Source organism: Salvia hispanica, chromosome 1 (genome assembly GCF_023119035.1).
Source record: "Salvia hispanica cultivar TCC Black 2014 chromosome 1, UniMelb_Shisp_WGS_1.0, whole genome shotgun sequence".
Taxonomy (NCBI): domain Eukaryota; kingdom Viridiplantae; phylum Streptophyta; class Magnoliopsida; order Lamiales; family Lamiaceae; genus Salvia; species Salvia hispanica.
The window spans coordinates 16993430-17010599 of record NC_062965.1 but is presented as its reverse complement, the minus strand read 5'-3'; the positions used below and the strand labels follow the sequence as shown (position 1 = coordinate 17010599).

Below are 17170 nucleotides of genomic sequence, written 5' to 3'. Positions count from 1 at the left end.
GTTTGATTAACCAAAATGTTGGCGTATGAGGATAATTAATCTTTAGTCTATTATTTTGTTAATCCACATGTCATTATTTTATTAGTGTAAGATGAAATGGAGTATTATTTGAATGAGGTGATTCGCTCCGAATAACTGGTACCTGATCTTTTACTTTGCACGTAAATGGAACATGATCTTTACTTTATATCATTTTTGGTACCTAATGCCATTTTCACCCCAAAATGCCCTCTAAACAAATACATTTTTCCATTTGTGTCATGGAGGATATTTTAGGCATACATAAAACTAGTACCAAAAGTGATATTATAATAACTTCTGTAATTCTCCTCACTCTTTATAGTATTATTAATAATCAATATTAATATTATTATTTTGATATAATAAATTAATAATTAATTAATATCATCCAAATATATTTAATTATAATTATAGTTATATTTATATTTAATTATTATAATAATAGTATTATAATACTAAAAATAGTAGTAACTAATAAATAGTTATAATATAAATATTTAAATTATGAATCATATAATATCTAATAAATATATTATTAATAGATAGTTATAATATCTAATCAATATAGTCTTAATAAAAAATTAAAATTGTGAATCGTATTCATAATGATATAAAGAGTTGAATATTTTTTGTTAGGTGTTTCAACCCTAAAACGAGTATTAAATAATTTAATAAAAAAATATTCAATTGATTTAATTAAAATAATTAATTTAATTAGGTATTTTGTTCTTGATTTATATTAGAGCATCTCCAATGGTCGGCTAGCGACCGGCTAGCCGAACCATTGGAGGCGGCGAGCGGCTAACCAGCGAGCCGATCGGCGTGGGTTGGCCGATTGGTGGGCGCTGGCCGATGCGGCTGGCCGCCATTGTGGCGGCCCGATCGGCCAGCGCCGAATATTCTTTTTTTTTTTTTATATATAAAAAAACCTATATAAACGCGATTTTAGTTTCATTTTCATTTGCACCACTTGTTTTAACGAGTTTTCTCTCTCTCTAACTTTCTGTACAAGAGCATCATCGAGCGATGAGTAACGCGGGTGGTAGCGGTGGTGGTAGTGGTGGTAGTGGTGGGGATGCTGAGGAGTACGAACGGAGGATGAACGAGGCTATGAATGCCTACATGTACCGCGAGATGGAGCGGTACATGCGTAGGGTGGAACAGCAGGCCATACCTCGCCCTCCACGGGTTATCCACCGCCGAGCAGTGATTGATCGGGATCACGCCGCACATCAGCGGCTGTACGACGACTACTTTTCAGAGAACCCGCGATTTCCCGCCAACATGTTCCGGCGGCGTTTTAGAATGCGCGGGGAGTTGTTTGTGCGCATCGTTGGCACATTAGAGCGTCGATATCTGTGTTTCCGCTTTAGGCACGATGCGGCTGGCAGACCCGGCCATTCCCCTATTCAAAAGTGTACGGCGGCAATCAGGCAGTTGGCCTACGGAGGCGCGGCAGACATGTGGGATGAGTACCTCCACATCGGTGAGTCGACAGCCCTGGAATGTCTGAAGGATTTCTGTGGGGGCGTGATAAACGTTTTCGGTGAGCACGTACCTTTGAAGCCCTACTCCCGAAGATTGTCGGGAATTTGATGCGGATGCGGGGAGAAGCATGGGTTCCCGAGGATGTTAGGCAACATAGATTGTATGCATTGGGAGTGGAAGAACTGTCCGACTGCCTGGAAGGGGGCCTACACGACCGGCTACGCCGATTTCTTGCCGAAATACCATTGGAGATGCTCTTATGAATTCAATTAGATGTATGTATAAAACACTAAAAAGAAAGAAGAAAAAAGAGGAAACATAAACTAAGGAGAAAAAAAAAAGAAAAAAGGAAGATAAAATACTAAAAGAAAGAAGAAAAAAGAAATAAGAATAAACCAAAGAAGAGAAAAAGAAATAAATAAAGGACGAAAAAAAATCACATGATTGGTATTATTTAATTGAAATTTCCAAAAACATCCTCCATAACAAAAAAATCACGTGTTTGGTACCTAGGGTTATAATTGTCACTTAGTACAAAAAATGATATAAAGTAAAGATCAGATACCATTTACGTGCGAAAGTGAAAGCTCAGGTACCATTTATATAGTTCACTCTTATAATAAAATGTGAGGGGAATAGGTTTGTATACATGAGGTCCATTACAAAAAATAGTAAAAAGTAAATGTGATAAGTATTGACGGACGGACCGAAAAGGAAATAAAATTATATCTTCAATTATTGGTGACAATATAAACGGATATTGGTCTCTAAAAATCACAATTTTTGAGCGAAACGAGGAAATTCGGTATCACATTTGAAGAATTTATAACAATAATATAAGAAATTTGATTATTTAACATCATGATGCAGTAATACTTCTACTTTAAAAAACAGATTTTATATATCCAATTTTAACGATTTCTATTTTTCAATAATAATATATTACACATTTTCAGTAATAGTATTAAATCAATTAACAACTAATTTTTATAATAATTAAATAAAATTTATCTATACAAATTAAATTGAATTTTTTGATATTTTATAATTAATACTTTTATAATATAATACTAATAATTGGATTGTTACATGTTTCAAGCGAATCATGTTGATGTTGGTTATTTTTAAAATATTTCATACAAATTTAAAACTGTTGTATTCATATAATCAACTACTTATTGGAATTTTAAAACAAAGCGAATTGGTATGAAATAGATTAGATTTACATTTTAAAATTTAAAAAATAATAGAAATATCATAATTCTCAAAATTAATTAAAATCAAAATTACAGTAGTAAATCCTAACAGAGACATTGCGTCTCAAATCACTACTCATAATAAAACAAATGTAATTTCAAGTCTATCAATTAGGCCCTCAAAATTGGAGTAGATTGGAACTTATAAGTAATTAAGTCTATTATTTCAAAGGAAAAAGTCCAGGAAAATTCAAAAGAATTAATAGGAAAAAGATGCATTAATGTAGGACTCAGTAAACTAATTTGAGAAAAAAACCAATTGGTATAGATATACTATTACAAAAACCAATTTGAGAAAAAAATTCACTTAATTTAATTATTAAATTTGGATAAGCTTGACTATACCAATTAACTTTATTATCAGTCATGGATTTTAAAAGTTTAATACTAATGTGTAAAATTAACTTAATTTAAGTATTAAATTTTAATAATTATTTAAGTCAATATAATTATATTACATATGTCATACATATTGTTGACCAAATAACTTTCAAAATCACTATAAAATGAGGTCGACCTTATTCATTTCCTCTCATCACAAAACAAAATAGCAAAATGTCTCGCCCATATTCTTTCTTATTTCTTACTGTATCCTTAATTTTACTTGTCACTCCATCTCTTGCTCGTGGAATAGATGAAGAAGACGTATCATCATTCAAATATGATTTAAATGAAATTGACGAGGATGAGAATTTGTGGAGACATGTAAAACCCCACCTCCACTTTGCTCCATCTCCTCACGGCCGCCGCCCCAACCACCACCGCCACGCTCTCTCTCCTCATGGAAGCCGCCACCGCCATCCCATCGGCCATCGTGCTGAGGCTCCACACCACATCCACCACTCTCCTCCTCCACACCGTCACCATCCCATCGGCCATCATCATGCTCCTCCACCACACCATCACGGCAGCCATCGTGCTCTAGCTCCTCACATCCACCATGCTCTTCCTCCACACCACCACCACCCCGGCTGCCATCATGCTCCTCCTCCACACCATCACCGCGGCCATCGTGCTCCATCTCCTCATCACATCCACCATGCTCCTCCACCACATAAACATACTGATAATTAAATAAACAAAACATGATAATAATACACATTTTATGTAATCATCAGTCGAATCCATTTTTTGGAGATACATATATTACTATCTTTATTTTTTACTGTTATGCTATATGAGTTATTCAACTATCCTTATTTATAATATATTGAGTGTTACTAGTGCATGTCTATGAATCAATTTTCTATCATGGGTAATTCATTGTATTAATATGATTATATTGGTTATAACTTCCTTAATTGTATTACTTACGCCCGTGACGGATGTGACAACCCGGGTTTTTTTATGACTTCTAATGCTAAGAATCATACGTAACGAAATAGTATATGTATAGTTTGTAGAAAATGACGTAAGAAGAATTTTCATATATAAATTGTTAGAAAAAAGATAAAAATAAATTGGAATGTTGTAATAAAAATTTTTCCATCGAATCATTTATTGTGATTCATAAGAAATTGAAGTTTGTAATGATCCTAAATGAATAAAAATATAAATTCAAAGTGAGAATTGTAATGTCCGATAGAATATAAATTTTACAAGACAATTATATTAGATACTCCCTCTGTCCCACTACAAGTGAGGCGTTTCTTTCTGGCCGTGTTTTTATGAAGGTAATAATAAATAGTTAGAATTGAAAAAAATTAAAATAAGATAGATAATAATATAGAAGAGAGTCGTTCATACATTATTATCTTACTTACTTTATTTTATCTCTACTCTAACTATTTATTATTGCAAAACAATGTCCGATTTGGAGCGCCTCACTTACTAATCTACAGTAGTATAAGTAAATAAGAGGAACATGCAAGTCTCGGACAGCTTGTTCGACAATAGCGTGCGTGCTGCGGTACACCTCCGAGCATTTTTAAGACTTCATGTTTACGTGCCTGAACTCAAAAACAAACATAATTAAAGGTGGGTTACAATGGATCACTTTAACTCAAAAATAAACATAATTAAAGGTGGGTTACAATGGATCAAGAGATATTACTTAGCCAAAAAGAAAAAAGAAAGAAAAAAGAAAAGAAAAGAGGAGTTACATGGAAGTAATATATACAAAGTGAATAGATGAAAAAGACAATAGACCTATGCCATCGTAACTCCTTATTGTATTGGACACTTGTCAAATACATGCCACATGTCAAATTATGTGACATTTGTTATAATTGTTGGTGATATAAAATGCTTAATACTACCAAAATTTGTGGGAGTTATACACACTAAAACCACCATTTTCAACAGTGAAGAGGATATAGAGAATTGTGGATCATTGGAAACCAAGGTATCAATCCAACAACTCTTACTCCTTACCAAGCATGCATGTAGAAAAGTTTTGAGAAATATAGAATCTGCCTCAATTAAGATCAACAAGATCAAGGAATTTAACAACATAGCTTTCACCAGCCAACACGATCTTCTAAAACAACCAAAAATGTGTAAGTTCATCCAAAGACATGAAATAACCAAAATAAATCATATGAAAGTAACAAGTACATAGATGGAAAGCTTATCTTGGAAACTATGAGTTCCGGCGACAACTCCAGTGAATATTTTGGCGACGACACCCAATCTACCGAAATATGAAATTATTAGTCAAATTTTAATGTTCAATAAGCAAATCTAAATAAGAAGAAATAGCGAGAGGAAGGAGCTTACCTTGCCGGAGAAGCCGATGGTAGTGTCGAGCACATAGAAGGACGACGGTGTGAGATTTTGGTGTATATCGTTTATAATTTTTTTCCTTTTCTTTTTATTTCAGTATATGAGAAGTAGCTCGGCTTCTGGCCAGTGGAGACCAAGGATACTTTCCCGAGGAACGATACTCGTAGCCACTCGTTCTGGCCTGTCGACGACACTGTCCGACCTAGGCACAAGTAGCGACGAGGAGAAAGAAGACGTAGAGTACCAACTCCTGGAGCTTCCACACCAACCAGTAAGAGCACCAGTGAGAATGGGCCTAAGAAAGGAAAGCCCAAATCTGAATTTTTGGGCCTAAGAATAAATTAGTTAAGTAAGCTAAGATAATTAGTCGCGATCCGAATTATTATAGTTTTGTGTAAAATTTGTAGCAATGTATGGAGTATCAATTTGGTCGAAGCCTGAAAATAATAGAAGAAGAAACATCAAATAATATATGAGTGTTAGAAATTTCTTTAGGATAAGTGAAATAAGAAAAGAGAATTAATAATGAGGCATGCATTCATATTAAAGTTTAAGAATTTCTTGAAGTTTGATTAGTATTTTATACTATATTGTGATGTTTTCAAAAAGGTTATCTCCGCAAGTTAAGGTCAGAGTGAGAAATTCAAGTTAACGAAATTAAACGAACGAGGTGAACTTTTCTATCCTACATACTAATGTGGATGAAAATGTGAACTTATATGTCTTTATTTAAACAAAGGATATTGTCTTGCCATAAATTATTTGTTTTATGTGTATGAAGCCTATCTGTTTGGTTGGAACTTAAGAATCGAATTCGGGTCCGAGTGAGGGTGGTGTCCCTACTCGGATTAGTGTACACATGTGACCGTGGAAGGTGGCCACCTTCCCGGGTCACAAAGGATGCTATAGAGGTCGTGGGAGGTGGCCACCTCCCCGACTGGAGAAAGATGTAGATGACCGTGGAAGTGCACCATCTCCACGGCACTTGGTGTTCAGATATGGCAAAATTACAGAAAGAACTTAGATTGATCAGTCGAACTTTAGCTCACAAAGAATTTACTAAGCTCGGGCCTTTTAAGAGAAAACCCTCGAGTGTTACTGTGATGGCATGACAATATTTTCATTTTATGTATGTATATTTCGGCAATGTGTTCACTGAGTATTTTTATACCCAGCCCTGCATATATTTCTAAATGTACAGGTTGAGCAGTGATGGTGGAGAATGTTGAGCAGAGTTATGATTTTCTTTTTATTTTAAGTAGAGGCTTCATTGTTTACCTCCCCTCCCCTCTTCTTATTTTCCACCCTTACTTACGGTTTCCCGACTTTGCTATCCTTAGAAAAGTGCGGTCGTGACAATAGAATAAAAGCTTCGAGTGATTATACCATTTTATAAAAAGCAAGTTCAAGATATCATAATCACGCTAAGTTAGGGGACAAAAAAATTTATCACAATGCTCACAAATAATGAATGATATATCTATCCATCAACATCTACTAATCTCTCATCGATTTACTATAAACAATAATTTCGTCGTACGAATATTAGTATTCACAATGTTATTCCCACTCGATGTAAAATATTTTATCTTTTTGGGACGTCCTGTTCTAATTGATGCATTCTTCAAATTTCGATATTCTGATATACGAATTGAGTGTGCATATTGAGCAATTACTTTTAATTTTTTTGAAAGGCTCGAAATACAATAATTGTGTGTTTTCTACTTTTTCAATCGACATGTATACGAACCAAAGTAATATTATGGCCCTATATGAATTGTTGTGAAGAGTATAAACACACTAGACCTCATGAATTTACAATAACATATAGTAGAAGAATTAAGAATAGTTTCAAGCCGTCCGGGTTAATTTAGTGATGGAGTCGGGTCTTGCGTCGTTAGAATATACTGAATTTCAAGTTTAATTAACAACAATGTCTTAATTAAAGTCGAGTCTGCATGCCACATATGAACTCGAGACTCAATTTAAGTGTGTATATTTAGTGATGGAGTTAGGACCAAAATTATAAAACGGTTAACGTATGAACAACTTTTGCACTTTAATCTAAACATAAGTGACATATTAATTTATGCTTCTTCTTCTACTCCTAAATCCAACTACTGCATGAGTATAGCTCGATAAAGCGAATTGGTGTGAAATAGATTAGATATACATTTTAAAATCAATTGAAAATATAATAAATTTCAACATTAATTAAAAAAAATAATGTAAAATGGCAAAGTAAATTCTAATAAATTACGTCTCAAAACCACTACTCATAATAAAATAAAAGTAATTTCAAGTCATTGAGGTCAATATTCAATAGCGATTGGTGAAATATTGGAGTATACATTTTTGTTTACTACTAATAGTTTAACATTTTTCTTTGCACAATCGTGTAATTCTTTCAAACTGAATTCAAAAATTAGGCTCAAATCGGAGAAATTTGAAGATATGTAAGGCTATTAATTCAAAGGAAAAACTCCAATAAAATTCAAATGAATTAATAGGAAAAAGATGCATTAATATAGGACTCGAGAAATTAATGTGAGAAAGAAGCAACTGGTATAGCAATATTAAAACTATAAAATCTTGAGCATATCAATTCACTTTATTATCAGTCATGGATCTTATAAATTTAATACTATTAAATTTGGATAAGCTTGACTATATCAATTCAGTTGTTTACTAGTCATGGATTTTAGAAATTGAAAACTAACGTGTAAATCACTTATTTTAATAGTATTACATATGTCATCCATATTATTGACCAAAAACTTTCACAATCACTATAAAACGAGTCGGACCTTATTCATTTCCTCTCATCAGTTCAAATTACAAAATACATTAGCAAAATGTCTCGTGCATATTCAGTCTTATTTCTTTTTGGATATTCAATTTTACTGGTCACTCCTTCTCTTGCTCATGGTTTAGATGAAGAAGACGTATCATCATTCAAATGTGATTTAAATAAAAGGGTTTTTGGCGTTAGAAACCATAAACTTTCCCTGAATTCTGGTTTTTCCCACGAACTTTTAAATTTGTTTTTAAAACCATCAACTTTCGATTCGTATGCGATTTGCCAACCCGACCTGAATACCCAATTTCCACTTAAATTCCGGCACGAAATTGTCCAACGTGGACGCCGTAAAAATGACTGGGCAACGTCGTCGTTTTGTGCACACCCTAATTTAAAATACGTATCATGTTTATTGGAGCATTTGAGCCCGATTTAACCTCCATTGGAGCATTTTCATATGCAAGATACAAGCTATCCCCAGTTTCCGTGTTCTGCGTGAACTTTACCTTCACAAATGTCCCTTCCCCAATCGTCCGCCCCACCTCATACTTCCCCACCTTCCGCACCACCATTTTCGATTGGGGAAAGCAGCCAAAATGGTGGTGCGGAAGGTGGGGAAGTATGAGGTGGGGCGGACGATTGGGGAAGGGACATTTGCGAAGGTGAAGTTCGCGCAGAACACGGAGACTGGGGATAGCTTGTATCTTGTATATGAAAATGCTCCAATGGAGGTTATATCGAGCTTAATAAATTGTTGCTGTTAGTAGCAGATTAAGGACGGAATATCCGCTAGTAATTGTACTAGCGAAATTAGTAGCAAATTTATGATAGATTTTGATTCATCAATCACGGATAATAATTAGCAGCGTATATAGCAACAGATTGATAGTCACTAGTAATTAGCAACGAACAAATGTTGCTAGTAATAAATTACTAACAATATTGCAGTGGATTGATATTCACTAGTAAGTAGCAACAGACAAATGTTGTTGGTAAACAATTACCAACGGAATTACAACGGACTCATTTGCACTGCTAAGAAGCAACAAACAAATTTCGTTGGCAATAAATTACCAACAATATTGCAGCGGATTGATATTCACTAGTAAGCAGCAACATACAAATGTTGTTGGTATTAAATTACCAACAGAATTACAACGGACTAATTTGCACTGCTAAGTAGCAACAAACAAATATCGTTGGCAATAAATTACCAACAATATTGCAACGGATTGATATTCACTAGTAAGTAGCAACAGTTAAATGTCGTTGGTAATATATTACCAACGGAATTACAACGGTCTAATTTTCACTAGTAAGTAGCAACAAACAAATATCACTAGTAATAAATTACCAACAATATTGCAACAGATTGATATTCACTAGTAAGTAGCAACAGACGAACGTCGTTGGTAATAAATTACCAATGGAATTACAACAGAAAAATTTTCACTAGTAAGTAGCAACAGACAAATGTCATTGGTAATAAATTACCAACAATATTGCAGCAGATTGATGTTCACTGGTAAGTAGCAACAGATAAATGTCGTTGGTAATATAATTACCAACAGAATTACAGCAGAACAATTTTCACTAGTAAGTAGTAACAGACAAATATCGTTGGTATTAAATTACCAACAAATTAGCAACAATAATGGTCAGCGACTAGTTAACAACCAAAAATTGCACTGGTAATAAATATTTAACAAAAAGTTGCAAAATATTACTACCTCCGTATTTTAAAATATAAACTTTTTCCGTTTGAGTCTGTCTCTTAAAAATATAAACTTTCTGACTTTCTCTCTCTGATTTTACCAATTTTTCTCTTATTCTCTTACTTTATCAATTGTGCATTAAAATCCGTGCCCTTTCAAAAGTTTATATTTTTCCAATTGTGCATTAATCCGTGTTGTTTCAAAGGTTTCTATTTTTAAAATATGGAGATAGTACTTAATAATAACTCTGTCTTATATTATTATTATTATTATTATTATTATTATGTGCATTAATTTAATATAAATTACTACATATTAATAATAAGAAAAAATTTTCTATCATACTCCCTCTTTAGTATACAAGTGATTGATTTTCCCTTTTATGTTTGTCTCACCACTAATGATTAATTTTCCTATTTCACAATAAAACAATATTATTATTTCTTAATTATTTTATTTTCTCTTTTATCTCTCCTACTAATTTTATTCTCTCTCATTTAATTTAATAGTATGATTTTCTAAAATCTAGTCTCCACGAGAAACCAATCATTTATAATAGTCACATAACATTGCTAATGAAATTTATTATAATAGTTCCAAGACATGTCGCTCATGAAATTTATATTATGAAATCTATTGCTATTAGTTAATTATGAGTTCTGTATTCTCTTTCTTTCTTATTATTGAGCTTTATGAATAAAACTAGTAAGATAATTATGTACATGTATATATTATCTTAACTCGTAGTGACCAATCATTAATTTACTAATATTTCGGTAAATTGTAAATTTTGAAATTTTTTATTTATACTACTACTATAGTTTTTTATTCTAATTGAAAAAATCTTAATCCAAATTAATGATCTACATTAAAGTAAATTAAAATTAATATATTGGAGTTATTCGGTTGACAACTTAATCCTAGATGGATTGTCATGGCAACAAATAGACACTATAGTATAGCATATTCCATAATATTTAAATCATTAAATAAATAACAATCCTTCAAACTATATCCTTAAAGTCATCGAATTATTAAAAATTAAATATAACAAACTAATGACAAAATAAACTAAAATATTTAATTAATAAATTATTGTTTAGAGGAGAAGTGATTAGGGTATCTACGTAATTTAGTACTCCTTCCGTCCCATTAAAGATGACTCACTTTCCTTTTTGGTTTGTCCCAACTAAGATGACCCATTATATAAAATGGAAACTCATTTATCTCTACTTTATCCCCTCTCTCTTACTTTACTCTCTCCATTTAACACACAAAATAAAGTTGCATAAAATCTCGTGCCGCCCAAGAAAGGGGTCATCTTCCTTGGGACGGAGGGAGTAATACTCTACGCAAATTTCCTTTTATTAAATTCAGTAATACTCACGCAATATTAAATTTAGTAATACTGATCACGCATTCGGCAACAATATTTATTCATTTAATACGGAAGAACTATCTATGCTAAAATCATAGTTAAATTATAATCTTCTTTAAATTAATAGATATGATAATCATTAAAGCTTTCAATATAATACCTTAACTTAACCTACTAAACAAGCCCACCAATAGCCCTAATTAGACGTACTAAAACCTAAATATTCGTAGTATTTAATTAGCTCAATTAGCACACAATTTTTGGAGAATTCTAATCATTTGCCGCAGCCGCCACTCCTTCCTCTCACGGTTCTTCCTCTCCTTTCTCTCACGGTTCTTTCTCTTAAATCTTGCTTCTGATTTTGCAAAAGCATTATATATACAAATGTTGTTGTGAATTTTAGAGTCCAAGGGGTGTTGCAGTTATATATACAAATGTTGTTGTGAATTTTAGAGTCCAAGCTAGGCACACCCCTGTCCACCTAAAATATGTGCATTAGAGGAATTTACATGTCATTTTCTTACTACAAAATTGTCTACATATCAAGTACTACAACATATTTTTTAAATTGATTGGTTTATCTATGAAAAAAGTAGAAAGAATTTGTTTTGTTTAATGTTTATACACAATTTTATAGAGTTTACTTATGTCGTACATGGATTTGGATCTAATCTCAAATACATATGTAATGTTCCCAATCACATGTTATGTTTCAAGCATGCATTATATGGTTCCTGCAACTTTATTTCTTTGACAATTGTATTTTTTTAGTTTATTTCTCATATCATTTCATGGCAACACAATATATAGTACTCACTGTTAATAACAAACATTTTTGTCACAAAAGTTGATTAATGATGGGTTATGAAAATAAACGCCAAGACGATTACAATTTTGAGTGGTTCTGAATGCTACCATGATATGCACTCAAACATCAATTCTCATGTGATCTGTCCACCAGTTGCAGATAAACCTGTGTATGAATCTTATTCTCAAAGATTGCACTAATGTATTTATGTGTATCACATATGCAGCGTCGTGGTGGTGGTCAAACCTCGTAGTACTGAATCCTCTCGCGCGGGATATGAATGTGGCACTTGAGGATGTCAATCTCATAGAAATTTAATGCAGAGCACGAGATGCGAATGAAACTAGAAGAAGAAGTGAAGTTGCTCAAAGAAAGGACTGTTATATGCTTTTTTTAATTTACAGTCTATTAGAGTTCATGTGTTTTTTTTTTGGAAAAATACATTATTAGTTTTTGGGTTTTAAATACATTATTAGTTTATCAATTATTATTGTCTACAAATTGATGTTCTTTAGTTGTTAATTGTTGGTTTGTTGTACGTTGTTTGTTAAGCAAACGAATAATTGAAACAATAACGTGTAATTTGAACTTAGTAACGGAATACCAATTGGTGAATTTTAAAAAAAATTATCACATTAGAGGCGAATTGGGCTTGCTGCTAATTCGTTAGTAATATATAGTAGCAAACTGAGTCGTATTTAGCACTGACAATTTTAGGGTGGATTAGTGTGCTGCTAATTTTTTCGATCCCATTTTGATGACAATAATTTAGGAGCGGATTTGGTGCATTACTAATTAGTTGCTAACAGTTTGTAATGGACTCTGGTTGTTGCTAATATTTTCGATCCCTTTTTGATGCCATCAATTATCAACGGACTCCTTCTGCTAATAATTTGTTACTAAAACATTGGTAGCACAATTTAGGTAGTTGCTAAATTTTAGCAGCAAGGAATTTAGAAGCAGCGTGAATTTGTTGCTAATCCGCTGCTAACCCATTTTACTAGCGGAATTATGAGAATTAGCAACAAAATTTTTCGCTAGTAAATAGAGATTTTTTTGTAGTGCTTCCGCACCACCATTTTCGATTGGGGAAAGCAGCCAAAATGGTGGTGCGGAAGGTGGGGAAGTATGAGGTGGGGCGGACGATTGGGGAAGGGACATTTGCGAAGGTGAAGTTCGCGCAGAACACGGAGACTGGGGATAACTTGTATCTTGTATATGAAAATGCTCCAATGGAGGTTATATCGAGCTTAAATGCTCCAATAAACGTGATACGTATTTTAAATTAGGGTGTGCACAAACGACGCCGTTGCCAAGTCATTTTTACGGCGTCCACGTTGGGCAATTTCGTGCTAGAATTTAAGCTAAAATTGGGTATTCGGCTCGGGTTGGCAAATCGCATACGAATCGAAAGTTGATGGTTTTAAATACAAATTTAAAAGTTCGTGGAAAAAACCAGAATTCAGGGAAAGTTTATAATTTTTAAGGCCAAAAAGCCTTTAAGTAATTCTCGATCGTATAGCTCTAAAGTGAATCTATTATTTGGAGATACATATATTACTATCTTTATTTTTTATTGTTATACTATATGAGTTACTCAATTATCTTATTTATGTCTATGATTCAATTTTCTATCATGGGTAATTAATTTTATTAATATGATTGTATTGGTTTATATCACTACTATCTTAATTTTTTATTGTTATATTATATGAGTTACTCAACTATCCTTATTTATAATATATTGAGTGTTACTGGTGCATGTCTATGAACCACTTTTGTATATATTCGTTCTGGTTATATATTACCGGCAAAGTAATCAATTAAATAATATCAGCATTTTTCATTCTCGTCAATCCACGAAAATTACGAAATAATATCCGCATCTAGCTTTTACTAGTACTATTTTTTTATAAATGAGCTTCATTTTTCATTGAATTATTACCCTCACATTCTATTATAAAACTAACTTTTCCTATCCACTTTCTTTTACAATAAATCAACATCAAGTCAAAGTGAGATTTTAAATCCGCACGTCTAAAACACCAAAACGTGAACAATTTCATAAAACAAATAATGAAAATGAACTATTGCATAAAATGAACAATACATCCGAAATCTTTGAACTTCTCAACAACAAAAGGCCTTTGTATTCCTCCAACCTCATCACTTTTATTTCTCCCATCTCAACAATTTGTTCTACAATAACTTCAATTTATTAAGAGCCAATTTTATATATTTCTATAAGCAGAGGGGAGCGATCTTGCTATTTTCGACTCGACTCTAGGAGTGCAACTTGTTGTGTGACCGGAACAACCAAGTACAACTATAGGTACAACGCAATATAGTCACCAAGAGACGATACTTCAACACCACAAACATTATCGGCACACACCCGAAGAACGCCAAGAGCAACGTCGTCGCCACCCACCCGTGCTCGAAAAACAGCAAGCACGAGCAGAACGCCACCATCATCGCCACGATGGAGAAGAAGAGCGTCGACACGCCCACCACCATCCAAATCGGCAGCGCTCTAAGGAAGTCCTCGTCTGAGTAGCGGGACGTGAGAATCGAGAGGAACATGAGCATCAAGGTGAGCGAGGAGAGCGTCGCCACCGCCTCCGACAGAGGGAAGATCATGAACATCCTCTCGTTCTCGAGGATCGGGACGCCGCTGTTGTTGTATCCCCCGGGGACCGTGAAAGCCGTTGTGAAAACCACGGTCGCGATCAGCATCGTCACCATCATGCACGATTTTGCGGTCTGCTTCATGAATTTCTCCCCTTCCGCTCGTATACCTCTGTGCTCGGCAACGAATAATTCGTGGGGCGTTTGCCCTTTCTTGTTCTTCTTGTGTCTGGATGCGGGCCGTACGAGCTTCTCGACCTCCTGAGAATTTTTATATTTTCACGTTACATCTCGTATCTTTCGATATAAAATGAAAGGCTAACACTAGTATCGCATTTTTGTACCTTGAACCACAGTACTTCCCGTTGCATCTGCCAAGCGGCCCCGGGAATAGTGTCAAGCTGATTTTGAGGTGCCAATTTTTCCGCCAAGTGCAGTATGTTGTTACCCTCATTATCTACATATGTTGCAAGCAAATCTTTGGTACCACCCAACTCATACATCAAGTTGAACACTTTGACGTAGCGACGCAAAACTGCAACATGAAATATGCTATGTCTTTTTGTATTTACTTTGTATAGTAAATTATGGTCATTATTGAATAACTCCACTAAGAAGTCGTCGTTTCCCGATTCTGCCGCTATAAAAAAATACTCCCTCCGTCCCCCATTAAGAGTCACACTTTTCCATTTCGGTCTGTCCTCAATTAAGAGTCACACTTCATTTTTACCATAAATAGTAAGTAGGTCCCACATTCCACTAACTCAACTCACTCACATTTTATTATAAAACCAATATAAAAAAATGGATCTCACATTCTACTAACTTTTTCAACCAACTTTTCTTCACATTTCTTAAAACCCGTGTCTGGTCAAAGAGTGACTCCTAATAGGGGACGGAGGGAATAATCCCGATGAATCTACCACTTTAACTCTTGTTGTTTCATTATTTTCTGACTTTGTTGACCTAGTAGGAGCTATTGTTTCAGCATGTGTTGACTCAATAGCTTCTACTATTTCATTATTTATTGACTCAGTAGGAATGACTATTTCAGTAGGTGCTGACTCAGCATGAGCTGCTGCTTCAGCATGTGTTGAATCAGTAACTCCGACTCCTTCAGTATGTATTGCTGCTTCAATATCATTTTTTAATGTATTTTTTTAATAAATTAGTGAGGAGTAGGGTGGCACGGTGGCTCGTGTGTGGAAGTCCGGATTTTTTTTTATAATGTAATTTTTTTATTTTTAGTTAATGTACCTTTTTTTTTAATGCAATTAATGAATTTTCCCGTATATGTCTCGTAAATTTAATTCCGTAATTCAATCGTAATTTTAATTTCGTAAATGTAGTATATTTTGAATTATTTTTATTGCGGCGGCCTATGGCTGACCTAAATCTGATATGGCAAGTGGATTTTTAGTGCTGCTAACGTGGCAAGGAGAGAGAGTGGCTGGCTTATGACTAGCCTATTTGCATTGGAGATGGTCTGACCCCCACTGCATGTCATGACTGCCAGCCTCTGTCTGGTCCACTACAACAATTATTCAACATGAAAGTCAAGAAAAATGGAATTCAAATTCGACTCTTATTCGACTCTAATTTTACTTGGGAATAATTAGAATTTAGAAGTTGGATTGAAAGGACAGTTTTAACCACCACGGAAATAAAAGTATAAAGCACTTGACAAGACACATGCATGTATTGAATCATCTAGTGATATAGTGGAGTAATAATTTACTCCCTCCGTTTTCATAGTAATAAAGACATTTCTTTTCGGCACGGAGATTAAGAAAAATTATGTTAGGTGAGTTAAGTAAAGTAAGAATAAAATAGAAAATAGAAAAAGTTAGAGAGATGAAGAGAAAAAAAAGTAATAAAGAGTAAAGTAAATATAGAAAAATGTATTGACTTTTACTAAAATGGAAAATGACTCTTTTATTAAAAAGGGAAATGACTCATATTTTATTGCAATAGTATATTTCCGACATGGGCATCTGCTGAAGATTTAGTCAAGCAGAAGGTAACCGTCAACCAATGGTGGTGGGTACCACAATAGGATATTGTCGTGGTGATTTGAATTCTCAATTTACTACTCCATCAGTCTCACTAGGGGTGTCGAAACGGGTAGCGGGTATCGGGAAACCCTCAACCCGACCCGCTACCCACCGGGTAACGAGTACCCGCTACCCGATGATAATGAGAAACGGGGCAGGATCAGGTAGTTTGTTTTAAATTTTTGCGGGTATGAGTATACCCGCTACCGGTGCGGGTATACCCGTCAAACCCGATAATACCCGTTATTTTTAGGATTAAAATTTTCAAATATTTTGTTTTAGTTAGTTAGTTTCAAAT

General features: G+C 34.1%; 2 protein-coding genes across 2 annotated transcripts; both read right to left on the bottom strand.

Moving 5' to 3' along the window:
• Positions 1-3420: 3420 nt before the first annotated feature.
• LOC125188558 (small RNA binding protein 1-like) lies at positions 3421-8861 on the bottom strand. Its single transcript, XM_048085497.1, has 2 exons — positions 8727-8861; positions 3421-3828 (listed from the first exon to the last, which is right to left on the bottom strand). The coding sequence occupies exons 1-2, from the start codon at positions 8859-8861 to the stop codon at positions 3421-3423; spliced, it is 543 nt and encodes a 180-aa protein (XP_047941454.1).
• A 5462-nt stretch (positions 8862-14323) lies between these two features.
• On the bottom strand, positions 14324-16325 carry LOC125188550. Its single transcript, XM_048085485.1, has 3 exons — positions 16249-16325; positions 15163-15475; positions 14324-15079 (listed from the first exon to the last, which is right to left on the bottom strand). Exons 1-3 carry the CDS (start codon positions 16323-16325, stop codon positions 14474-14476), a joined length of 996 nt encoding a protein of 331 aa, XP_047941442.1. The 3' UTR covers positions 14324-14473.
• Between the last annotated feature and the right edge of the window lie 845 nt (positions 16326-17170).